Here is a 25,157-nt window from a genome sequence, read left to right as displayed (position 1 = left end):
CTTAACGATCAGCCAACTCCGATAGGCGGCGGCTGGTCGCAGTGGTGTTTCCATGGTTTGTTCGAGCGGCCGTTTCCTGTCAGTTCGTGATCGAAGGCTCACAGGCTAAATGTAAACAACTGGGGAAGAAATCCCCGGCGTTTACAGCGTACGGCGCTGCTGTCACAGCAGTGCCGTAAAGGAGATCGGGGATCCCCGGCCTCTGATTGGCCGGGGATCGCCGGCATCTGATAGGCTGAAGCCTATCTAAGGCAGTACAGGATGGATCACTGTCCTGTACCGCCTATTCTGAGGAGGAGAGGGAGGGAAGGGGAGGGAGGGGGGAAATAACGCTGCGGAGGGGGGCGGCGATCAGACCCCCCCCAGCAGGACATCCCCCTAGTGGGAAAAAAAGGGGGGGGGGGGAGTCTGATCGACCTGCCTGAAACCTGATCTGTGCTGGGGGCTGAAGAGCCCACCCAGCACAGATCACCAAAAAATCATGCGGTCCTTAAGTGGTTAAATATTACCGATATTTTACAACTAAACCTAACCCTACTCTCACACAGAGCCCTCCCCCTCTGATGCTAAACCCTAAACCCCCCCTTCCTCATGCCTAACCATAAAATCCCACTTCTTGATGACTAACCCTAAAACCCCCTCTTCTGAAACCTAATCCTAAAACTCCCATTTCCTAACGCCTAACCCTAAGACCCTCCTTCCCGATGCCTAACCCTAAAATCCCACTTCCTGAACCTAAACCTGAGACCCCTCCCCTTCCTGATGGCTTAGCCTAAGACCCTCCTTCCTCCGCCGCTAATAACGTAAATTAAAAAAACTATTTCTAAAATTTTAAAATGGTAGTTAACAAAATGATAATTTTCAAAACCATAATTTTCAATGGATATGCAATCCCTTGGGTGACAGTGCAGTGCTGACGCAACATCAGCCTCCAGGTAGCGACGCGTCTGTCGCTATGGAGGGGGTGAAGGGAGAACAGGTGCCGCACGATTCAGCGAATTCAAACAGGCAGGAGAGAACAATGGGATCGGGCAGTGCTCGGGTGACAGGAATTGCCAAAGATCCAGCAAGCTGAATCTTTAATAAGACGTACACACGCTGGGTTGACTCACGATTCTCGTCCCAGACGGTCTTCATTGTCCACCTTGCCGGCCTTCAAACCAGCATGTCACAGGGGCGTAACAATAGACCCTGCAAGGGATGAATCCGCAGGGGCGTCCAGAAGCCACAGGGAGCCCCATTCTGAGAGACTGATAACTAAGGGCAAGGAAAGAAAACACTTTCTGCTCTCTACACAATTGTTCTAATGACTGCATCTGCTCATCCACTGAATCATACAAAGTTTTGTAGACAAAGATTTGTAGACTGTCCCTGTTCAGTGTGCAGGGGAAGGGGGCCCCATCCAAAGTTTTGCAGGGGGTACCCAGTGATTTCTAGTTACACCCCTGGCATGTGAATGTAGCCTGCTAGTCTGCTACACAGGTAATACTCTCCGGATAAAATATACTGATAAATGACTTCTGGGTACATGATGGTCAGGCTAGTAGTGGACACTTCAGCCATGGTACTGCCTTCATGCATAACACGGAACCTCGACCAATGCATCACGGTTCATCTCATGTCAAGAGCAACCAGGCTCCAGTCTGACCTGCTGGGTCCATGAGCTGTAATGGCTTTGCCATAAGAAGGTTCTCCGTCACATAATCAGTGACAGCACGCTCCATCTTCCTCACAAGCAGCTCTTCCAGAAGATAATGAAATGTGCTTTTCTGCTGAGCGAAGTCAGATGGATCCATTGATCCTTCCTCTGGGGGCTTAATGTCTGGCCCTGAAGTTCATTCACCCTTGATAAATTACCTGACCCCTCAACCTCTATAAAGTAAGTCATCAAAGACCCTTTTATCTTAGTTCACCTGAACGGTGTTTGCCAAGGACAGGCGACCAGGACAGGTCAGTAATGAATATCTCTTGATTCTCTTCAAAGACTTTCATTTAGGAGAGAACTACACATTCTTAATATTATGCGTGTTACAGTAGCAGGGTCAGCCATACTATCCCAAGAGGAAAGAAAACATATATAAGTAGATTAATACTTGTACTTACATAACATATGTATTGTACTGTCCATGTTTTGATTTCAGTGAAGGTTATATAGTAAATAAAAAGAAAATGGTTCCAGGCATTTTCCTTCTTTACTGCTTCTGACTGAAGACAATCCTGTCTGAGATCAGCATCAGGAAGACAGCTCGATACAAAGGTATAATGCACATGTATGCAACATGATTTCACCTGCAAAGGATTCAGCCAATCGTGTTGATCGGAGGGTGCAGCGACGCAACTTATCCTCCATGCAAACTCTTATTATCCTGCAACGCAACTGACCACTGTGAACTGACCCTAAAAGTATTAGAGGCAGAGGATCAGCAGGGCAGCCAGGCAACTGGTATTAATTAACCTTGTAGGGACACCGTGTAGTAAATCCTACGCCGCACTTGTGGCTGCCTAACTGATGCGGCATAGGATTTACGCCACCTGCCGTTTCCACTCCTGACGCGATCGTGCGCACCCGAGAGGGGAGATTAAGCTGCCATATGACAGCTGACATCTCCCCTCGGCGATCAGGAGCCATCGTGATTGGCCCTTGATCACTACGATCGCTGGCCGATCATAGTGATCACTACTGGCAGCGAAGGTCTGAAGGGAAGAAGAGGAAGGGAGCTCACCTTCCTAACGTTCCCCCGGCGATCGTCACTCCCCTAAGCCCTGGCCGGCGTCCCCGCTCACCCTGCCTTATGTGTCGGGTCCCGGCTTGATGACGTCATTAAGCCGTGAACTGGAACTTAGCCGCAGTACAAGCGGGGATGCCGGCCAGAGCGGAGGGGGCTAGAGCTGCTCATCGCTGGAGCCTGGGAGGTGACTAAAGGCCACTGGCAATATGGGGGACACCTGACCACACAGGTAGACCATGCCCAGCTAGCTATATTGGGGATCCGGCTGCCTGACGCCCCCCCCCCAAATGCGCCCCCCACATGTAAAATGGCCTGGTCCTTAAGGGGGGTTAGGCAGCCAGTCCCAAGAAGGTTAAAGGAAATTAATATGGCAGCCTCCATATCCCTCTCACTTCAGGTTCCCTTTAAATAGATAAGTTTTGGAATTACAGCCTGCTCAGCCAACGTAGGCATCAAGACATTCCACCTGGCTTCCTGACACCGCACACAATACCCCCGCCTGGCGTTCCTCCTCTCTGTCGTCGGTGATGTCATTTTAATTTGCGATTGTCTATTTCCTGTCTGCTTCCATGAAGACATCACAGGCGTTGCGGGCCGGGCGGAGGAGAAGAGATCGCAGCATTAAGCTGTGGCACAGGGAGGTCTTCCCACACACAGAATACACAAGCGCTGCTGAAATATTTAACATTTGCATAGCTCTGAACACTTAACAAGGATGTGTATATTATTAAGCCACTTGTCAGAGCTCCGCAGAGGATCCACACTTAATTAACTGCGGCAAAATATATATTGTACCGAAAGGTGGAGGAAAATGTATTTCATCTTCCAAATAGACCCTGCATGGCTAGTTACAAAAACCTGTGTAAAGAAGGTTTCTAAGGCTACCAGAAATATTCGTACCGGACCAAGAAAGAAAAAAAAAGTACGCAGAATTTAAAGGGGCACTATGGCGAAAAATTGTAACATGTAAATTATGTGCAAACATAGACAAATAAGAAGTACGTTTTTTCCAGAGTAAAATGAGCCATAAATTACTTTTCTCCTATGTTGCTGTCACTCACAATAGGTAGTAGAAATATGACTGAAGCAACAGGTTTTGGACTTGTCCATCTCTTCACAGGGGATTCTCATTAAGGCTTTTATTCTTTACTAGGCCTAAGGCCTGTTTAGAAACGGGCGCTAGGCAGTGGCCGCGACTCCCCCACACTGCTCTCTCTCTCTCTCTTTAATTACCCCATGCACCGCGCACACCAGTCTGAACATGGTCCTGTAAGGCTTGACAAGTTATGTTCCCATTCAGTCTCTATGCCCCAATCTAGTGCCACGGCTTTGAGCCTGGTCCACGGTCTTCACCTATAGACAAGCCCCGGAGTGAACAGGACACTTTATTTGTCTCCTGACTACGGTTACCCCCAGGTCTTAACGTGCAAGGCATACAGACTGCAGTAGAGAGGACAATAACCCGCCAGAACCCCACTGAGGCAAGTATAGCACAGTTCAATAGTTCATAAGTATCACACAGGACTAGTACCTTTGATTAGGAGGATGAGGCCCTCAGCGTCACTTGCCAGTAATGACAGATAGTTCAGGGAACGGGCAGCAGTTGATCCAAACAGAAAGCGAGAGAGTTCAAGCAAGGTCAGCATGCAAGAGTATCCAAGTAACAAGCAAGGGTTGGTCCAGGTAGCATGCAAGAGTATGCAGGAAACAAGCAATGGTGGGTCCAGGCAGCAAGCAAGAATGTCCAGGTAACAAGCAAGGGTCGGTCCAGGCAGCAGGCAAGAGTATCCAGGTAACAAGCAAGGTCGGTCCAGGCAGCAGGCAAGAGTATCCAAGTAACAAGCAGAGGTCAGTCCAGACAGCAGATAAGTGTCCAGGTAACAAGCAAGGTCGGTCAAGGCAGCAGACAAATGTATCCAGGTAACAAGCAAGGTCGGTCCAGGCTGCAGGCAAGAGTATCCAGGTACAAGCAAGGGTTAGCAAACTGCAGACAAGAATGGTCAAATACGAGCCAAGGTCAATTCCAAATAGTTAAGATAATATGAGTGCGCACCTAGCAACTAGCCACAGCTATGCTTATCACGGGCGATGACTGGGAGCACTTTGCGCGTTTACATACTACTGGTATCCAATCAGTGGCCGGTCACACTCAGCACATCTAATCACACCAGACGTACCTGCCAAGTTTCAGCCGCACAGTCAGCTGATATTTGAACAGTAAACTGACCGCAGTCAGCTGACTATTGTTTAACTTTGCAGGGGGCATACTGAGAGCGCGCCTTCCAGCTATCAGGAAGTGCGGCCTGCGTCACAGCCTGCACGTCATCAGCGGGGAACAAGCACCGAGACCCGGAAGCGGCGGATTCTGCCCGGTGCTCGGCACAAACATCGGTATTCACAGGCAAGTTCCTTATAGGTCCTGACAGATTACTGTCTGTGAACCTCGTTGCATTGTGGGAAATAACGGCTGTTTCCAACTGCCAAGCAAGCAGTATCTCCCTCTGTGCATAGAACTCTCAGTAACGAACACTCCGCACAGATCACTTGGCAGAACTAAAGAGGTCACCACCAGTGATACATTTCAGAATGTAAATCAGGGAGAGGAAAGATTTTACAATGGGGCAAACACTGACTAAATAATCTATAAATGAATATTGTAAACAATAAGCCATTTTATTAATTGTGTCATTTTCACCACAGTTCCTCTTTAACCACTTTTTCCAGCCATACATTATATCTAAGTCCTCTGTGACTTCATGGAAGCCACGAGGACTTAGATATACGATTTCCACCGGCAGCACAGCTGTGCACAATTGGGCACACCCCCAGCACTTTCAGCTGCAGTACTAATTGGGGAAAGGGAATTAGTCCTCCCTCCACAGATGAATGATCACTGCAATAGCCAACTGCAGTGATCCTTCATCTGTCCCCCTCCGTGGCAAGATCGCTAATAAACAGAAACTGCAAGCAGCCTCTCTCACCTTAACTCATTCCTGCAGCCGGAGCCTCCATTCACCGCTCTGCACTCAGCCCTGCAATGCCGAATATCTGGGTCCTGGCTTGATGACGTCATCAAGCCGGGACACAGGTATTTAGCATCTTAGGGTTAGGCACCACCAGGGGGGTCTTAGGGTTAGGCATTGATAAAGGGAGGTCTTAGGGTTAGGCATCGGTTATGGAGGATTCTGTGTGAGAGTAGGGTTAGGTTTAGCTAGAGTAAATTATTGGTAACAATTTTACTTAAGAAAATTACTGTATATTCTGGCATATAAGACTACTTTTTAACTCTTGAAAATCTTCTGAAAAGTCAGGGTTCGTCTTATACGCCGGGTATCAATGATGCCAGGTGATCTTGTTACCGCCTCTCAGATCTCGCTGCTGAGGACTGTAGTGAAGCGGCGCAGGCGCACATGTGCGCGATCTGAGAGGCAGAGGAGGAGGTAAATAGGATACAAGGGTGAGCCAGACAGGAGAAAGAGGCGTGTTTTATGGGCACAGCGCGATCTATCCTTCCATACCGCTCTGATAAACAGGTAGACAAGGAGAGCCGAGAGGGAGAGTTGACCAATCCAACCAGTCAATCAATCGCCTATAACTGTTATATAATGGGTACCACATACAGTACAGCACCAGTATCTGTTCCTATATAGCACCAGTATCTAATTTTTTTTGTTTGTTTTTGTTTTTTATTATTTGGTGTGCACTGGGAGAGGGGTAGTCTTATACGGTGAGTATATCCCAAATTCTGTATTTTAACTGGAAAAGTTGGGGGGTCGTCTTATACACCCAGTTGTCTTATACGCCGGATTATACGGTAACACTTTAAATAGTAGCGTATCAGTACATTTACAGATATTCTACTTTCGGCACTATTTCTGTGCCCAATCTTCCATGGCGCCCTAAATCACGTACGCGGGATCTGTTTTCAGCAATCTTTCATAGCCTGTAGTAAGGAAGGTACAAGCAGTGTATTCAAAGATTAACATCAATAACTGAAAGAATTAGATAGATTTATAATTTACGTAACATACAACAATATCCGCGTTCTTCCTCAGTGGCACAGCATAGTCTTCAGAAAAGTTACCATGGTGATCCAGGGAATGTTATTCCAAGGGTCGTAACCTCTAGCAACCAGTCGAGAATGATCTAAACAGGCCACTAAGGGCCGCCGCTGTTCTCTGCACATCACCACAGCTCGCTGTGCTTCCGCTGTCTTAATTGAGCGCGGGGTTCTTTGACGCAGAACGTAGGATGTGACATCTGCAGCTTTTATCTTTAAATACTTTAGTGGATAGAATATATAGCGCTGCAGCTTACTCACTCATTAAGAGATTTTCTCTCTACACTTCCGTGCCGATGTGTGTGGGAGTCGAGTCAGGCCTGCGTAAAGTTTTTTTAGATTTCTGTCGCAGCTGGAAAAAAAAAAGCCGCTTGCAATTTAGAAGCATTTTGAAGAGTGTGTTCTTTCCAAACAAACCGCTTATTCACCTTGTGCTTTCCGAAGCATTCTGAAGCGCCATTGTTCGGCCACAAATGTGGGCAGGAAAATAACAGCTGAATAGCACATCCTGGCGAAAGCCTTGCGCAAGCAAAGAGCCAAAGCAAAGAGCTCAGTGAGGTAACTCTGCATTTTGCATTTGACTTTATCATGATGACACACTGGACGTTTCTGTAGTCTCTGGCCTCACTGAAGGACACCTGAGGTGAGAATTCCATTGATCACAGTGGAAAATGGGACGCAGAAGAGGAGAAAGAGATTGAGGAGTAGACTACACAGGAGGTAAGTATGACCTGTGTATGGTTATTTTGACTTTTTATTTTCAGTTCAGGTTCTCTTTAAAGGTGGCCATACATCTATCGATCAACCATCAGATTCAATAATTATTATAGAATTGATGAAAATCTGTGCCGCCAAGTGAATGCCTGATAGATGAAGTGACCAATTTTGGTGCGAGCGTGTCAATTGGAAATGCTGTAAGATGTCAGGCCATCGTAGTGGATAGGCGGCGCAGCAGTAACAGCCAGCGATATCGGGTCAAACAACCAAACCCACATGTGTGGACAGACCCCGGAGCCAGCAGTGGTCATGAAGAGGTAATGTATACTGCACTGGGCACCGGGGGCAGATTTGACATTAGTGGGGCTAAGAAGCCGTGGCCCCCAGTGCAAGTTTAGCATTGAGGCCCCCCAAGCATGCTATAGGTAACAATTGATACAACACAACAAAACCAATCCAGGACAACCACAGTGTCAAAGGTGCAAGAAGAGGATGGGAAACTGTGTGTTAATGAATGCTACTATTCAAATCAACTATAGAAGTGGATATTATCAGAACAGGACCAATAAACAAACAAACACAGAACATTTATATCGCGCTTTTCTCCTGGCGGACTCAAAGCGCAAGAGCTGCAGCCACTAGGACGCGCTCTATAGGAGACTTGCCTAAGGTCTCCTACTGAATAGGTGCTGGCTTACTGAAAAGGCAGAGCCGAGATTTGAACCCTGGTCTCCTGTGTCAGAGGCAGAGCAGAGCCCTTAAAGGGATACTGTAGGGGGGTGGGGGAAAATGAGTTGAACTTACCCGGGGCTTCTAATGGTCCCCCGCAGACATCCTGTGCCCACGCAGCCACTCCCCAATGCTCCGGCCCCGCCTCCCATTCACTTCTGGAATTTCAGACTTTAAAGTCTGAAAACCACTGCGCCTGCGTTGCCGTGTCCTCGATCCTGCTGATGGCACCAGGAGCGTACTACGCAGGCCTAGTATGGTCTGTGTCTGCGCAGTACACTCCTGGTGACATCAGCAGGATCGAGGACACAGCAATGCAGGCGCAGTGGTTTTCAGACTTTAAAGTCTGAAATTCTAGAAGTGAACGGGAGGCGGGGCCGGAGCATTGGGGAGTGGCTGCGCGGGCACAGGATGTCTGTGGGGGACCGTTAGAAGCCCCGGGTAAGTTCAACTCATTTTCCCCCGACCCCCCTACAGTATCCCTTTAACAAGTTTAGACCCTTAGGTAAATATTTGTGTTATTTTTTTTTTTTATTGTAATTTTTTTTTTTTTTTTAAATTAAACATTTTATGTGGGTATTTTTGGGAGGGTGGGATTGAAATTGTATTTTTTTTTTGTAAATATATGTGTATTTTTAGTTAACATTTAGATGTAGTTTACTTTTTGGCCACAAGATGGCATCCATGAGTTTATTTACAGTGACGTCACTCTAAGCGTAACGCGTACGCTTAGAGCGACATAGGGGAACGTAGGAAGCAGAAAAAGCGTAGCTTCCAAGAGAAGCTGTCGCTTTTTCTGCGGGGGAGAGGAATCAGTGATCGGGCACCGTTGCCCAATTCACTGATTCCCTGGCTAATAAACCGCGGGCCGAGAGCCTGAAAACCACTGCGCCTGCGTTGCCATGTCCTCGATCCTGCTGATGTCACCAGGAGTGTACTGCGCAAGCACAGACCATACTAGGCCTGCGCAGTACGCTCCTGGTGACATCTGCGGGATGGAGGGCATGGCAACGCAGGCGCAGTGGTTTTCAGACCCCCTACAGTATCCCTTTAAAATCGATTTTCTCAAAAACTATAAGGTCTTTTTGAAACATTTTTTTCCTCTTGTAACCATTGGGGGCCCCTACAGGCTCTGGGGCCCTGGGACAATTGCCCCATTTGCCTCTATGGTAGAGCCGGCCCTGGGTGCTCCCACTATAGGTAGCCAGGCATAGGTGCCCCCAGTATAGGTTAGCCAGGTATAGGTACCGCCAGTATTGGTTAGTCAGGCATAGCTGTCCCCAGTATAGGTAGCCAGTATAGTTGCCCCCAGTATAGGTAGCTAGTATAGGTGACCAAAGGATGCCCCTGTAGTGTCCCTGCCGCCTGCTACACGCCACCCACCTGGATTCATGGGTGGACTACCCCTGGTAGTGCCTAAATATCACCAGAAAACAAAGTGACACATCAGAGACAAAAATGTCAGAAACACCTGATCTGCTGCATCATACGTGTTCTGGGTCTATGGCTAAAAGTATTAGAGGCAGAGGATTAGCAGGATAGCCAGGGAACTGGTATTGCTTAAAAGGAAATAAATAAGGCAGCCTCTATATCCCTTTCACTTCAGTTGTCTTTTAAGGAAAATCCTGGAATTGGGCTTTAAATATATCTGGGGAAAAGAAAACAAAATCAAAAAGGTGAGAGTGGTTCTACGCAACTAGCATGGAATTCAAATGCCTGTAATGCCCATGACTTACCCTTGGCCATCATCTGCGCCATACAGCTATTATACATCGCTATGTGGTTATTAGCATGACGTGCACCCATAGCTCATCATGTAAGAGAATGAGAAGAGGGAATACACAGCTGTGGACAGGATATCTGCCAAGGCCGCGCCCTCTCACCCATGCTTCACCCCTCTCCTCCCTACAGGAAGCATGCCACATTCTCCTCAGTAATTAATTGGACTAGAGTGATGTGGGCAGCCAATGCCTGTCAAGGTCAGACGGGAGCAGCATCCTTCCATCTATAGCAGCTGGAGAGATGGGAGACTAATGAGCTCTCATCATCAAAGTGACTTTCACTTCTATGAGAGGGAATGTTGTGGTGCTGGGCTCATTGGCACATCCTGGTGCATATTTCAGCCCGTCCTGACAGGTGCTCTTTGTTAGCCTTTATCTGTAATCCCCACGCCAGAGACAGAGGGGGAACTTACAGGAACTGCTGTCTGATTCAAGGTGAGCAAAGTAGGAACATGATGGCTGCAGTGCCCAAGCAATAATGAGCACCGGGCTACAGCCCGCAGCTGCTAAAGGTCACGGTGGACATGTTTAATGCTTGGCAGATGAAAGTGTTGGAATTATGGAGCTAATGAGTAGAGTCAGAGCAAGCGGTGGAATCATTGTTACAAATACAGGCAGAGAGATAGGAGATGAGGCTTAAAGAGGAACTGTAACCCAGGATTGCACTTCATCCCAATCAGTAGCTGATACCCCCTTTCCCATGAGAAATCTTTCCTTTCTCGAATAGATCATCAGGGGGCTCTGTATGACTGATCTAGTGGTGAAACCCCTCCCACAGTGTGATGTCATGACCATGGTCCTGACAGTGACATGAACTGCTGGGGCTCTGCAGCAGATGAGATGGTCTGCCGAGACTCCTACGCCTCCCCATCTTACTGGACAAGCCACGGCTCCACCACAATGGAGATCCGATCGATGGAGCACGAAATCCCCACTTGGCACAGGTACATTCGGACTATAAGACGCACCAACTTTTTCCCCCCTCTTTTGGGGAAGAAAAAGTGCATCTTATAGTCCGAAAAATACGGTAACTCTTTCAGGCAGAGAAAGAAAAAAAGGAACACAGCATAGTAATTTGTGTGCTAGGCACTGTACATACACGTCTATCATCATGTCACGTGTCAGTTCGGGTATCCTTTAAAGCACCATGTAGCATCCAAACAGATGCTGGAGGCTCTGCGCGAAAATGTGCAAAATACCACGACTGCGTATTAAACATTTTAATGAAAGAGGCCCTGTAATGACATATAGTAGATCACAATAACTCATTATACTCACTTTTAAGGTGACTTTCCTGGTTTCAGCATCAGAAACATTTCCTACATCTATATATTTCCATCCCTCTGGTGAGATGGCCGTCTGTCGTCATGGTGACAGACTGTGATCTCACTATAGTGATAGAGCGCCACCTGATGGACAGAGGGAGAATTGTAGAGCTAGATCCAGGGGAGGTAAGTAATGTGCAGGGCTGCCGTAGATCTATCTAGCGGTATGATTTTGTTCCTGCTTATTGGGTCTAAAAGCATGTGAAAAAAGCAATCATACCGCCAGGGAGGTACAGGAGTCACTTTTACTCAATTCAGGTGTCTTTTAAAGAGGAGCTGTGAGGTATCGGGTCTCAGAGAAAAAAAACACATATATCAGTAGCTAAATATTGGCTGTACTTACATTACATATGCATTTCACTGTCCACGTTTGGATTTCACAGAATTTTTACATAGTATTTGCAGAGAATGATGCTCCTGACAGCTCATGGCAGGTTCCATGTTTGTCTGTCTCCTATGAAGCCAATTGTGATGTCATATCCTCCCTCACCCTGCTTCCTGATGATTCCACTCACAAAAAAGATCAGGATCAAAGATCCTAATGGTTCATTATCCGGACAACACTACTGTGCAGTGAATATTAATTAGCCATGTGGCTAGGAACAATAGCGGACTCCTGCAGTATACTCTAACAGAACATGTGCCCTGTGAACAGCACATTCATTTTTCAGTGCTGTGAGTTTAGGCTGCTGTTACAAGCTGCTGTAACATGAGCCTGTAAGTTCCCACTGTGAAAGCAGCCTTAGGGCGGGATAGGGAAATGAAGGGGAGGACCAAGGGAATGTACTGGGGAGAAGAAGCAGCCCCAGAAAGCTTTGCAGTATCTGTTATGCGTCCTGCCGGCCTCCTTACGAGCTTGGAAATACAGAGCCTTGCTGTCCAGCAAACATCAAAGTAAGAGAGATTTTTAACTTCAGTATTGCCTTTTTGGCTTCCTTCTAAACTGTTTAACACAGGAGAATAGAGGTTTAAATTAGCTATTGCAGCCTGACAGTTACTCTTTAAGAAGCAAATCATAAAAGACACAAAACAGTGAGCCTAGCAACAGATAACCTGCACCTCATTCAGGAAACGACTTACCTGCAATTAATGTGAATGAGAATAAATCACCCCAAAGAACAGATCACTAAACATTGACTAACGGTCTTCACTCACCTCCATATGCCGCTGAAGCAGTGCATGGTGCTTACACAGCGCGGTAAGGCCGGGGCAGCCAATCCATCCAGCTGCATGATCAGTGCCGGAAAACCGTACAGAACCAAATACTTCACATAGAAGAAAAGCACCTGAGCCAACGCCAGACCTCCTGAAAGAGACACAAAACGGAGGAAAAAGATAAATAGGACCTGTAGTGAAAATAAAGAATAAAATGGCTTATTTTTTACAATATTCATGTATAGATTATTTAGTCAGTGTTTGCCCAGTGTAAAATCTTTCCTCTCCCTGGTTTACAGTGCTGCCCATAATAATTCATACCCCTGGCAAATGTTGACTTAACCTCCTTAGCGGTAACCCCGAGCTGAGCTCGGGGTAAGCCGCCGCGGAGGATTTCTCAGCCCCTGGTGGGGCGATTTCCTTTCTGTAAATTGCTGTACGCGCAGCCAGCACTTTGCTAGCTGCGCGTCCAGCTCAATCGCCGCTGCTCTGCGGTGATCGGCCGCACGCAGCGGCGGAAGAGGGCCCCCCCCGCCAGAGCCCTGCGCAGCCTGGACCAATCAGTTCCGGGCAGCGCAAAGGGCTGGATCGGATGGGCCTGACGTCAGGACGTCGGCTGACGTCCATGACGTCATTCCGATCGTAGCCATGGCGACAGGAGAAGCCAAACAGGAGATCGCGTTCTATACGCAAACTCCTGTTTACTTTTGTTGCCGGCGGCGATCGGACTAGAGGGACACATGCGCCCTCTAGTGGTGTTTTATGTAGCTACCACTCAGGTAGCTACATGAAACAAAAAAAATATTCAAAAAAAGTGCAATGCAGCCTCCTTGGCGGAAAAATTGAACCGCCAAGGAGGTTAAAGTGAATCAGAGACGAAGCACCCTCATGTATTTTACCATATAGATCAGTGGGAACATTAGAGAAAACGCCTTCCCTGCTCTCTGTTTCATCCTTCACTGCTCAGTCTGCTTGTTATCAGCCCTGATAAAATCCCCGACTGAGCATTCAGTCTGGCTTTGCTCAGGAATCATTATAGCTGAGTCATTATAGCAGAGCCAGAAGGGGGCAGGCTTGGGCTTGAAGAAACATCAAAGTAGACAGACTCAGCTATAATGATTCCTGAGCAAATCCAGACTGAATGCTCAGTCGGGGATTTTATCAGGGCTGATAACAAGCAGACTGAGCAGTGAAGGATGAAACAGAGAGCAGGGAAGGCGTTTTCTCTAATGTTCCCACTGATATATATATGGTAAAATACAAGAGGGTGCTTCGTTTCTGGTTCACTTTAAAGTTACTTTTATTCAACCAGCAAGTGATTTTTTGATGGGAAATGACATAGGCGTCTCCAAAAAGATAACAAGACAATGTACAAGAGGCATTATTGTGGGGGAAAAAAATCTCAGCTGTTATTTACATATGAGCAAAAAGTGCCCAGTCCAAAATACCGAGTTTCCTCCGGGCACTCTAGTTTCCCCCTACACCCCAAAAACATACAGATGTTAATTGGCTTCCCCGGCATATATACTCCCTGGTGAGTTTAGTGACACGCACCACATCGCCCCAACTCACCGGCGACCCACCGCAGAACTCTCTGGCGGCAATAAATACTATTCCCCCTCCAAGTTGTCCCAACTTAGAGGAAGAAGTCATTTGTGGTCCGGCAACCGGCGGAGCCCTGAATTACCATTGCATTCACAAGTCAGGAACTCCCTGCATTTGGACAATAAGACGCAGTTACTCCCCCAAGCACACACACTTGTGGGGGAGAAAAAGTAAGTCTTATAGTCCAAAAAATACAGTATTTTAGCTCATCACAGTCTAGCAGCTCTATGCAGCTTCATACCACCGTAGGCCAAGTTTGCCTTTCAAATTTAAATGGAGAAAATATGTTTGCTATTCACGCGAATTCCTAAAATACGTCCGTTATGCATATTAATGCCTATAATACGTTTGTCACGCATGTTAACGCCTATAATAGGTTCGTCGTGCATGTTAATGCCCATAATACATTGGCCATGCATGTTAATGCCTATAATGCGCTTTCTCCTGCGGGTCTACAGACAGCGCCTTTACAGTGACAGTCCCCCTCGGGGAGATCCCGTCTCAGCCACATACATGTTCTATGAGCGAAGGCTCCGAGAAGAACAATATTAAAGTGTGACAAAGCGTCGCGGTGGCGGGCGTCGCGGCTTCGCGGCAGTAATCATCGCCCCTCTGTTATTTGTCTTGTGTCGCTACAATCGCTGCGGCGCTGCCCGTAAAATGCCATTAGGTTGGCTGATTTGTGTTCCTGGCGGCGTATCTGATGCTCCGCGTTCTATCATTTTCACCTTATCATAATGATGCACGGAAGACGGCATACACAATGGGGTTGCGCGTTTGCATTTCATTATCATTTAGATGGATATTCTGAGCACACCGGCATAGCACGGCAATAACTTCTTCAAGGCATCTCTCGGATCCCGGCTGTCTTCTGAAAGGTGTAAGAAAACATGCCGGAAACTTCATAACCAAAGGTGACGACAAGGCTCTCCCAGTCTTTTGTAAAAATGAATTTGAGGTTTGATTTTTAGTGTCGCAGCTCACGTTTTACAACAGAGATCATGGGCGATCATCAGCAATCCGGAAAAGAAAATTAATCTTGTTTGGTTTTTTTTAAGTGGCTTTGTACTCACATTTTATTATTGTAATAAAATCATTCTTCAGTTACAACTGTGTAAGCATTTGTTATTTTTCCAGCTTATCACAAGGTGGCGCTGGTTGCTCATAAGTTAGTGTTTAAAAACAAGGAACACCAAGAGCCCCAATAGTGTAATATGTACTGGTAAATGGTTACTAGATAGAGTAAATATTAATACTCACAAACCAGGGTTACCATTAGGCAACCACTGTAAAGGCAGGTGGGGAGATTTTCCTGACCCCACTCAGGAATAAGAAATCGCTCTCTGTAGATGAGAAAAAGGGGGTTCAACCCTCCACCCAGGGTGGACTCAATATTATGCAGGAGAACAGAGGCGCCAAATGGATAATAGAAAGCTAAATGAGCTTAAAAACCAAATTCTTGGTAAATAGAGGAGGCAGTGGTGGACTTACCTCCTCCAAGTAGACACACAACGACTGTAGTAAACACAGTCAATATATTTTATTTATGAACTCCAAATATGCAACGCGTTTCGCAGGTTTAATCCCGCTTCATCAGGCAATAACAAAGGAGCAATAGCATATGTGGTCAGTAGAAGAGCCAGACACAGTGACACAGAGGTGCCTGGCTCTTCTACTGACCACATATGCTATTGCTCCGTTGTTATTGCCTGATGAAGCGGGATCAAACCTGCGAAACGCGTTGCATATTTGGAGTTCATAAATAATATATATTGACTGTCTTTACTACAGTCGTTGTGTGTCTACTTGGAGGAGGTAAGTCCACCACTACCTCCTCTATTTACCAAGAATTTGGTTTTTAAGCTCATTTAGCTTCCTTTTATCCTTTTGGCGCCTCTGTTCGCCTGCATAATAAGTTAGTGTTTGTTTATTTTCTTTAAATCTGAGGAAAATTATAACAGAATGCAATAAAAATCTTTGGCTGCAGAGAAATAAAGGTGGCAGGGCCAAAGCTGTAAACTGCATTTTTTAAAGCAACCCTGTGAAAAGAAGAAGAAAAGTTAGATACTTACTTACAGTAAAGTCACTGGATAATCTCTCTTCTCTGATCCTCCTCAACACCACCGCTGCTCGCCGGGAACCTCTTTTTCTTCATGGCTGCGCTCCTGTCCGTGTACACGCGTGGCCGCACTCAGGAACAGATTTTTGGGAAGGCCTCCAAGGCTCGGGCCTTGGGTGGCAGCTGGGCAAGGGGCAGCTGGACATGGAAGAGTGATTGCTGCACATGGAGGAAGAGGCTGCAAAGGGGAGCAATACACGGAAGAGGAGAGCTGCTGCACAAGAGATCTGTATATAATTGAAGAGAGCTGCTGTACATGACTATTAAGACATGGAAGAGGGGGCTGCACATGGTGCTGTACAAGAAAGTTAGCCTAGGGGCCTGTACAGAATCATGGAGCCACTTGTACACGGAAAAAGCAATGAAAGCTCTTGGCAAGTGTGTTCAGAGGGTCCCATCGCTGGATCTGTGGGGTCAAAGATGATCAGGAAGCCTCTGGACTATCCAGACACTTCCCTCTACTGAGGTTAGTCTCTAACTTTTATTTAGTTGTTGACTTTAGGTATGCTATAACCCTTTCCAGACCAGCGCAGCAAGATTTACGTCATGCTTGTGGCTGTAAGCCTCAGCACCGATGTAGTTTTTGCACTAAGCTATCTGCACGTTTACCCCATGATTGCACACACACAAGACAGGAGATAAAGCGGTCAAGCAGACTGCTTAATCTCCAGGCATTAATCAGGAGGCCGTGCCAATTGGCTCCTGATCACTACGATCGCTGGTGATCGCAATGTAAACAAGCTTCACTCACCTTATGAATCCTACTGACGATTGCAGCTCCTGACCGCTCCCTGGCATCCAGCCCCATGCTGACTGAAGTATAGGTTCCAGCTTGATGATGGCTCCAGCGGGGGCGCTGTCGTGGCTCTCAGCACGGAGATGGGTGGAAATAGCCGATCTCTGTCGGGTCCGCTCTACTATGTGGGCGCAGGAGACTTGCACCTGTGCAGTACAGAGGACCGACAGCGATCGGCTATTTCCGTCTATCTCTGAGCGGAGAGCCGATACTGCGCCTGCGCTGGAGGCGGGAAGGTAAATATTTACATCTCCGCTGTTCGGAGGGGCACAGCGAGACCGCCGTGGGACACAGGAGGATGGGAGAAGCCTCGATACGATCTGAAGGCTTCCCCCACCAGAAGTGAGTACCCCCCAGGGGAACTTTTTTTAGCTACAGGTTTTCTTTAAGAAGGCCTTAAAAACTCACCTTTTCACTCTGGCCTAAACCCCCCCCCCCCCCAACTGGTGCTTTGAACTCACAGCTGGGATCTGGTCCCCTACCTTTTGTGTCCCTACCAGTGGTGCTCAGCAGAGCTCGAATATTCGAGTAGCTCGAATATTCGAGCTCTTTTTCAGCTATTCGAGCTCGGTATTCGAGCTCCGAATAGCTGCGGCTATTCGAATGGGCTATTCGAGTAAACGCGAATAGCCCATTCACTATTCGAGCTATTCGAGCAAACGGCGCTATTCGAGCTCGAATACCGAGCTCGAATAGCGTCATAGCCCAGATTGATGTCCTTAGAGCCAATCAGAGGGCTCCCAGGCCCTCTGACGGCAGCCAATCACAGAGGGGGACCCTGGCCAGCCCCTACCCTATAAATAGCGGCCGCCATGTTCCGTTTCTCCGTCCTTGCCTGAGACTTGCATAGAGAGAGAGTTGCTCCTTTGTGCTTTGGCTTAGCAAGAGCTTTATTGTGGTCATTTACCTAGCGTTTTTGCTCACATACACCTCCTATACACACCTATATTGTTGTTAGTTAGATAGACATTGTATTTTAGTTAGTAGCTTTTGTGTTACATAGAGACAGGCCAGCTGCTGCAGGCTTACAGCTTTAGGCCTCAGGGCCTGCCTGTGTGGGCAGCTGTCCTCCTGTCCTCTGTTAGTTTATTTCTCATTAGTATTAGACAGTATTAGTATTAGATAGTATTAGACAGTATTTCTGCTGTCCCTTTACTACTTAGTGATTGTTATATACTACTGTAACTGTACTAGGACACTCACTGTCACTGTTCATACTAGGCTACTAGCTCGGACTCCTGCGTGTGTGTGTGCACTCACTGTCTGTGTACTGTACACACACTATTTCCTTCTGATTACTGATTGATTATTGTAAATTCTACTTCCTGACAGTTACAACTTACTTACTGTAGTAGGGACACTCACTCAGTCACTGTTCATAGGCCAGCTCCTGCGCTTGTTTGCGCGTGCGTGCACTCACTGTCTGTAGTGTACACACACTCTATTTCCTTGTGATTACTACTGATAGTGATTATTGTAACTGCTGCTAGTTGTACTTCCTGACTGTTACTACTTACTTACTGTACTAGGGACACTCACTCACTCTCTGTTCATAGGCCAGCTCCTGCGCGTGTTTGCGCGTGCGTGCACTCACTGTCTGTAGTGTACACACACTCTATTTCCTTGTGATTACTACTGATAGTGATTATTGTAACTGCTGCTAGTTGTACTTCCTGACTGTTACTACTTACTTACTGTACTAGGGACACTCACTCACTCTCTGTTCATAGGCCAGCTCCTGCGCGTGTTTGCGCGTGCGTGCACTCACTGTCTGTAGTGTACACACACTCTATTTCCTTGTGATTACTACTGATAGTGATTATTGTAACTGCTGCTAGTTGTACTTCCTGACTGTTACTACTTACTTACTGTACTAGGGACACTCACTCACTCTCTGTTCATAGGCCAGCTCCTGCGCGTGTTTGCGCGTGCGTGCACTCACTGTCTGTAGTGTACACACACTCTATTTCCTTGTGATTACTACTGATTATTGTAACTGCTGCTAGTTGTACTTCCTGACTGTTACTACTTACTTACTGTACTAGCGAGTCGGGACACTCACTCAGTCACCTCACCCACCAACCCACTCCATTAAAGTACCCCACTTTTCTCCCGCCCTTTTCAAAAACTTTTGTCTTTATGCCCAAAACATCGAAGATGTCTGGAAGTGGCAGCCAGCGCGGTTTGGGCAAGGGGAAGGGCAGCAAGGGAATCAGGAGGAGAGGGAGCAGCATTGTGGCAGGCCGCAGCCGCGCCACCATGCACAGTTCCGCAGCAGCAGCAGCAGCGTCAGTGGCTAACATTCCTCCCATAGCCACTGGCCGTGGACGCCTTGGGCGCCGCCCAGCAGGAGCATCTGCAACTCACGCTGCAGAGACACAGCAGCAGCAGTGTGTAGCACCTGCTCCTATTTTCCTCCAGCCGGGTCGGAAACGTCCCATTGAGGAAAAGGATGCATCCACTGTGGTGCAACTGATGACGGAGGATGAGCAGCCCGCCATCAGCTCTGCATCCGAGGCCTCCACCCTCACCACCACCACCACCACCACCCCTGTTCGCAGCAGCCGCCCAGCAGGGTCTGGGGAGGAGGCCAGTTCACCGTCACAAGTTGGCGACCTGTCACTCAGCAGTATTTTTACCCCAGGCACCATCAGGGTATTGTCTGCTGTTGTTGGCGATTTGGAGGAGGAGATGCTGATGGGCACTTTGGGGGATGAGGGATTGGACAGCAAGACTGTGGCGACAGTCAAGCAGCCCATCCATGCATCAGGAGAGGAGTTTGGGGGGTCATCATCCCAGCAGGACATGTTTCAGGAGGGGGAGGATGATGATGACCCGGTGACAGACAGAGACTGGGTGCCACCACCTCCAGGGGATGTCGTCCTCAGCAGCTCTGAGGAGGAGGAGGAGGATGCGCTTGTGGGCCTTGCAAGGAGGCGCATCATTGCAAGCATTGGCAGCAGTAGGCAGGTCCCACAGCCTGCTGGTGTCTCAGGCTCAGCAGCAGCAGCAGCAGCATCTGCCAGTACCACCACCAGCCGCACCCAAGCCCCCCCCCAACCACCACAGGGAGACAGGCAGCAGCGCTTCCATGCCGTAGGGGGATGTTTCTGTCACCAATCTGGCGATATTTCACCATGCCCACTGTGTACAGCAAGTACGCCACTTGCAACCACTGTCAGCGGAAGTTGAGCAGAGGTGCAGACCCCTTAAAGTTCAGCACCAGCTCGCTCATCAACCACCTTGCTGCGAAACATTTCCACCAGCATGAGGAGTTCCAGAGGCTGAAGGCATCTGGTGCTGGCAGTGGCACCACACCCATCACTGCACAGCCTTCAGCAGCAGCAGCAACAGCAGCCACCCGCCCTCCTGCTCCTCCAGCAGCACCAGCAGGAGTGCGGAAACGCACTGCTCCTCCCCCCTCTGCAACTCCTGCCGCCGACACTGAGGCCTGTTCTGGCAGCCAGTCCTCAGTGGCCTCCTCCGCTGTGTCTGCTGATTCCCGTGCCAGCAAAAGGCCACGCCAGAGCCTTTTGAGCGAGTCCTTCCAGGGGGTGGTTAGGGCTCTGCCTCCCAGCAGCCGTCGCGTGCGGCAGCTGAACGGCTTGCTGGCACGGGCCATGTGCTCCCAACTCCTGCCGTACACGCTCGTGCAGGAGGGGAGCGACATTCATGTGCTGCTTGCTTGCGCAGCCCCAGACTGGCAGCTCCCCAGCAGACACTTCTTTGCCCGCAAGGCCATTCCTGCACTGCACCGCTTTGTGATGGCCAATGTGGAGCGAGGGCTGGAGCACACGGTTGGTGAAAGGGTCCACGTCACCATGGACTCCTGGAGCAGCCGCTTCGGGACAGGCCGCTACCTGTCCTTCACTGTCCACTGGGTCAGCTTGGTGGAAGGGGGTGAGGATGGGAGAGCAGCAGCGGGCACAGCAGCAGCAGCAACACAGTGGGTGGTGCCACCCCGCAGGGTCAGGGGAACTGCAGCAGGTTCCTCCGATCCTCTGCCATCCTCCGGCACACCTGGCCAAACCCCCCGCCTCAGCAGCAGCGTGAAGGCCCGCCACTGCCAAGCGCTGCTGCACTTGGTCAGCCTTGGGAAGACCAAGCTGACGGCAACCCATGTGTTGGCCAAACTCCAGGAGCAGGAGAGGATTTGGCTGACCCCCAGAGGCCTCAGAGTCGGAGAGGTGGTGGCCGACAATGGGGCCAATCTGGTTGCCGCAATAGACAGGGGAAACCTGACCCACATCCCCTGTCTTGCCCACGTGCTGAACCTGGTGGTGCAGAAGTTCTTGCGCACCTACCAGGGGATGGGCGAACTGCTGGAAACGGCAAGGAACGTTGTGCGTCACTTCCGGCGCTCGGCTGCAGCCTGTGCGAGCCTGGAAGACGTGCAAAAGGAGCTGGATCTGCCACGCCATCGGCTGATCCTTGACGTTCCGACTCGCTGGAACTCCACCCTGGCGATGTTGGAGCGTCTGGTTGAACAGAAGCGCGCTGTCAAACAGTACCTTGCCCTGGCCACTGTTTCCGCCGCTCAGAGAAGGGACAAGACCAGCAACATCCCGTCCATCGTCCCCGATGATGACTGGAGGCACATGTAGCAGGTGTGCTTAGTGCTGGCTCTCTTTCTGCAGGCCACTAACATGGTGAGCAGGGACCATGCTATGGTCTGCGAGTGGGTGCCCCTGGTTTGTCTGCTGAACAGGGCCCTCGATGCTTTGCTGGAACAGGGAGCGGCAGCCTTGGACCAGCAGGAGCGGCAAGCAGCTGCACAGTCCACCTCTGAGGGGGAGGAGGAGGAGGACTTGGTGGAGGTCCCTGACCTTGCTGCTGATGAGGGGGAGCAGCACAGTGCAGCTGAGTTGGTGCGGGGGTGGAGAGAGGATGAGGCTGACGAGGCAGAGGAGGAGGATGAGGACAGCAGCACTGCCGTCGATGTGCCAGCAGACGTGGCCCGCCTCTTCCCAATGGCAGCGCACATGCTGACGTGCCTGCGCAGGGACCCCAGGGTGATCCAGATGAAGCAGAGGGAGGACATCTGGATCAGCATGATGTTGGACCCACGCCTCAAGGGGAAGTTGAGCCAGTTCCTGCCGCCTGCAGGAGGAGACCCAGCGCAACAAATAAGCAGCTTGCAGCAGGCCCTTGTTGAGCGCTTGGAGGAAGCCTTCCCCCAGCCTTCCACCCCCACTGTCCAGCAGCCAGCACAGAGGCAGCAGCAGGTGCCTGCATCCAGCAGCAAGCGCCCCACAGACCTGCTGTATCTCAGCCACGAGCTCTACAGGACTGTAGAGGCTCCGGCAGCAGTGACTAGAGAGGAGGTGCATGCAGCAGCATCCTCCACCGGTCACAGCCAGCGCCTGACCCGCATGGTGGCTGACTACATGGGGTCCTACAGCGGGCTTGACAGCGATGCCCCTGTTGATCCCATGGAGTATTGGGTCAAGCGCCTGGAGATCTGGAGCGAGCTGGCGCAGTACGCCCTGGAAGTGCTGTCCTGCCCCCCTTCCAGCGTGCTGTCCGAGCGCTGCTTCAGTGCAGCTGGTGGTGTGGTCACCGAGAAACGCTCACGTCTGTCTCACAAGTCTGTGGACAGACTGACGTTTCTCAAGATGAACCAGGCGTGGGTGGAAGGCGAGTTCCTGGCCCCTGTTGTCGGCGAGAGGGGGACATGAACTGGCTAAGAACCATCGTTAATGTGCCTTACCACCCTTTACCACCTCCTGGCTCCTGCTCACTAAGCCAGCCTGGTTCACTTTGACTATTACGTCGCCTGCAGCCACACATTTTACACCTACAGTGGGCTGCTGTGTACTGCCCTTCTGCTGTCTGTCTGTGTTTCCCACTGCCAGGGTACACAGATTTACCTTCTGCTGCCACTCTGCCACCAGCTATTACGTCAAACAATAGCTATATATCTGTGTGATTTGTTTTACAAACAAAACCAAAAAACCATTAAAAAAAAAAAAGGTTTAATTTTTCTGAGGTGCCCGGGTTGAAAACTGTGTTGTCCCAGTTGTGTATTGGACACAATGTGGGCTGCACGACCGCTGTCTGGGACCTCCTGTTGTGTTTATTTACGGCCTGGTATCACCGCTAGGTACCAGGGCTATTATGTCACGCTGCCTACCTGCTGCCACACTCACACTACTCCTCCATTCCTCCTGCTGATGCTGCTGTCTGTCTGTGTTTCCCACTGCCAGGGTACACAGAATTACCTTCTGCTGCCAGTCTGCCACCAGCTATTACGTCAAACAATAGCTGCACACATAATTACTCCTCCATTCCTCCTGCTGCTGCTGCTGTCTGTCTGTGTTTCCCACTGCCAGGGTACACAGATTTACCTTCTGCTGCCACTCTGCCACCAGCTATTACGTCAAAAAATAGCTATATCTGTGTAATTTGTTGTAAAAACAAAAAAAAAAAAAAAAAAAAAAAAAAGGTTTAATTTTTCTGAGGTGCCCGGGTTGAAAACTGTGTTGTCCCAGTTGTGTATTGGACACAATGTGGGCTGCACGACCGCTGTCTGGGACCTCCTGCCTGCTGTGTTTTTTTACAGCCCTGGTATCACCGCTAGGTACCAGGGCTATTATGTCACGCTGCCTGCCTCATTGACTGCCTGCTGCCACACACTCATCCTCCTCCTCCTGCTGCTGAATTTACCTCCTGCTGTCTGTGTGTTTCCACTGCCAGGGAGCACATACAATGGCGCTTCCAACATGCGTGCGCCACCAGCTATTTGTTACGCTCAAAAATAGCTGCATTTCTTTAAAAAAAAAAAATTGAAAAGAGAAATAAGTGAAGAAGAAGACGATATAGAAGAAGATGAAGAAGAAGAAGAAGAAGAAGAAGAAGAAGAAGGAGAAGAAGAAGGAGAAGAAGATGAAGATGAAGAAGATGAAGAAGATGAAGAAGAAGATGAAGAAGATGAAGAAGAAGATGAAGAAGATGAAGAAGAAGAAGATGAAGAAGATGAAGAAGAAGATGAAGAAGATGAAGAAGAAGATGAAGAAGATGAAGAAGATGAAGAAGAAGATGAAGAAGATGAAGAAGATGAAGAAGAAGATGAAGAAGATGAAGAAGAAGATGAAGAAGATGATGAAGAAGATGAAGAAGATGAAGAAGAAGATGAAGAAGATGAAGAAGATGAAGAAGAAGATGAAGAAGATGAAGAAGATGAAGAAGAAGAAGAAGATGAAGAAGATGAAGAAGATGAAGAAGAAGATGAAGAAGATGAAGAAAAAGAAGATGAAGAAGAAGAAGATGATGATGAAGAAGATGAAGAAGATGAAGAAGAAGAAGAAGACAATATAAAAGAAGAAGAAGATATAGAAGAAGAAGATATAGAAGAAGAAGAAGAAGATATAGAAGATAAAGAAGAAGAAGAAGAAGAAGTATATACAGTACTGAACAAAATTCTGGACACAACTTCTCTTTTCACCTTTTTTTTTTTTTAAAGGAACATCCCCACATAATCACTTGCTGTTGTTACTTGGAAAAAAAGAGGTTTCTTGCATCATTCACCCTCAAAACAAGTGTTGGAAGCTATTTAAGGCCATTTCGAATAGTCAGCTCGAATAATGAGCTCGAATACCGACTCGAATAGTGAGCTCGAATTCCGAGGTCGAATCGAATAGTAAAAATTATTCGACTCGAATATTCGACTGACCTCGAATAATTTACTATTCGAATTCGACCAAACTCGAATTTTAAAAAGGGGTATTTGAGCACCACTAGTCCCTACCTGTCCCTCTAGATTGTAAGCCTTCGGGTAGGCTCCTCCTTATGTCTCCTACCTGATCATGCACCTCCCATTACCGTACACCCATCCTATGGATCTGAGTGAACTCAACTTGACTAATCTCCATGCTCCATCCAGTGACTAAGCATTACCTTGTACTCCTACTGTGCTGCGTGATCTGGTTTTTCTTGTATTCCTGTATTGTCATATTGCTGTATGTCACCCCTAAATATTGTCTGTAACCTTAGTATGCAGGGCTGTGGAGTCGGAGTCGAGGAGTTGGAGTCGGGGCAATTTTGGACACCCGGAGTCGGAGTCGAGGTTTCGTAAACTGAGGAGTCGGAAGTCGGATGAGTTTTGTACAAAATCAACAGCCCTGGTAAGTATTAGACTAAGG

General features: G+C 48.5%; 1 protein-coding gene across 2 annotated transcripts in view; it reads right to left on the bottom strand.

Moving 5' to 3' along the window:
* Positions 1–25,157, bottom strand: part of HHAT (hedgehog acyltransferase) — a 349,971-nt gene that overhangs the window by 210,247 nt on the left and 114,567 nt on the right. For both annotated transcript variants that reach the window (XM_068279706.1, XM_068279707.1), the window contains one exon: positions 12,497–12,647. In XM_068279706.1, coding sequence (XP_068135807.1) covers positions 12,497–12,647 — 151 coding nt within the window. The remainder of the gene's footprint in view (positions 1–12,496; positions 12,648–25,157) is intronic.

Source organism: Hyperolius riggenbachi, chromosome 4, assembly GCF_040937935.1.
Source record: "Hyperolius riggenbachi isolate aHypRig1 chromosome 4, aHypRig1.pri, whole genome shotgun sequence".
In the NCBI taxonomy this organism is placed as follows: domain Eukaryota; kingdom Metazoa; phylum Chordata; class Amphibia; order Anura; family Hyperoliidae; genus Hyperolius; species Hyperolius riggenbachi.
The sequence above is the reverse complement of the archived record's forward strand: the minus strand, read 5'-3'. Positions and strand labels throughout refer to the sequence as shown.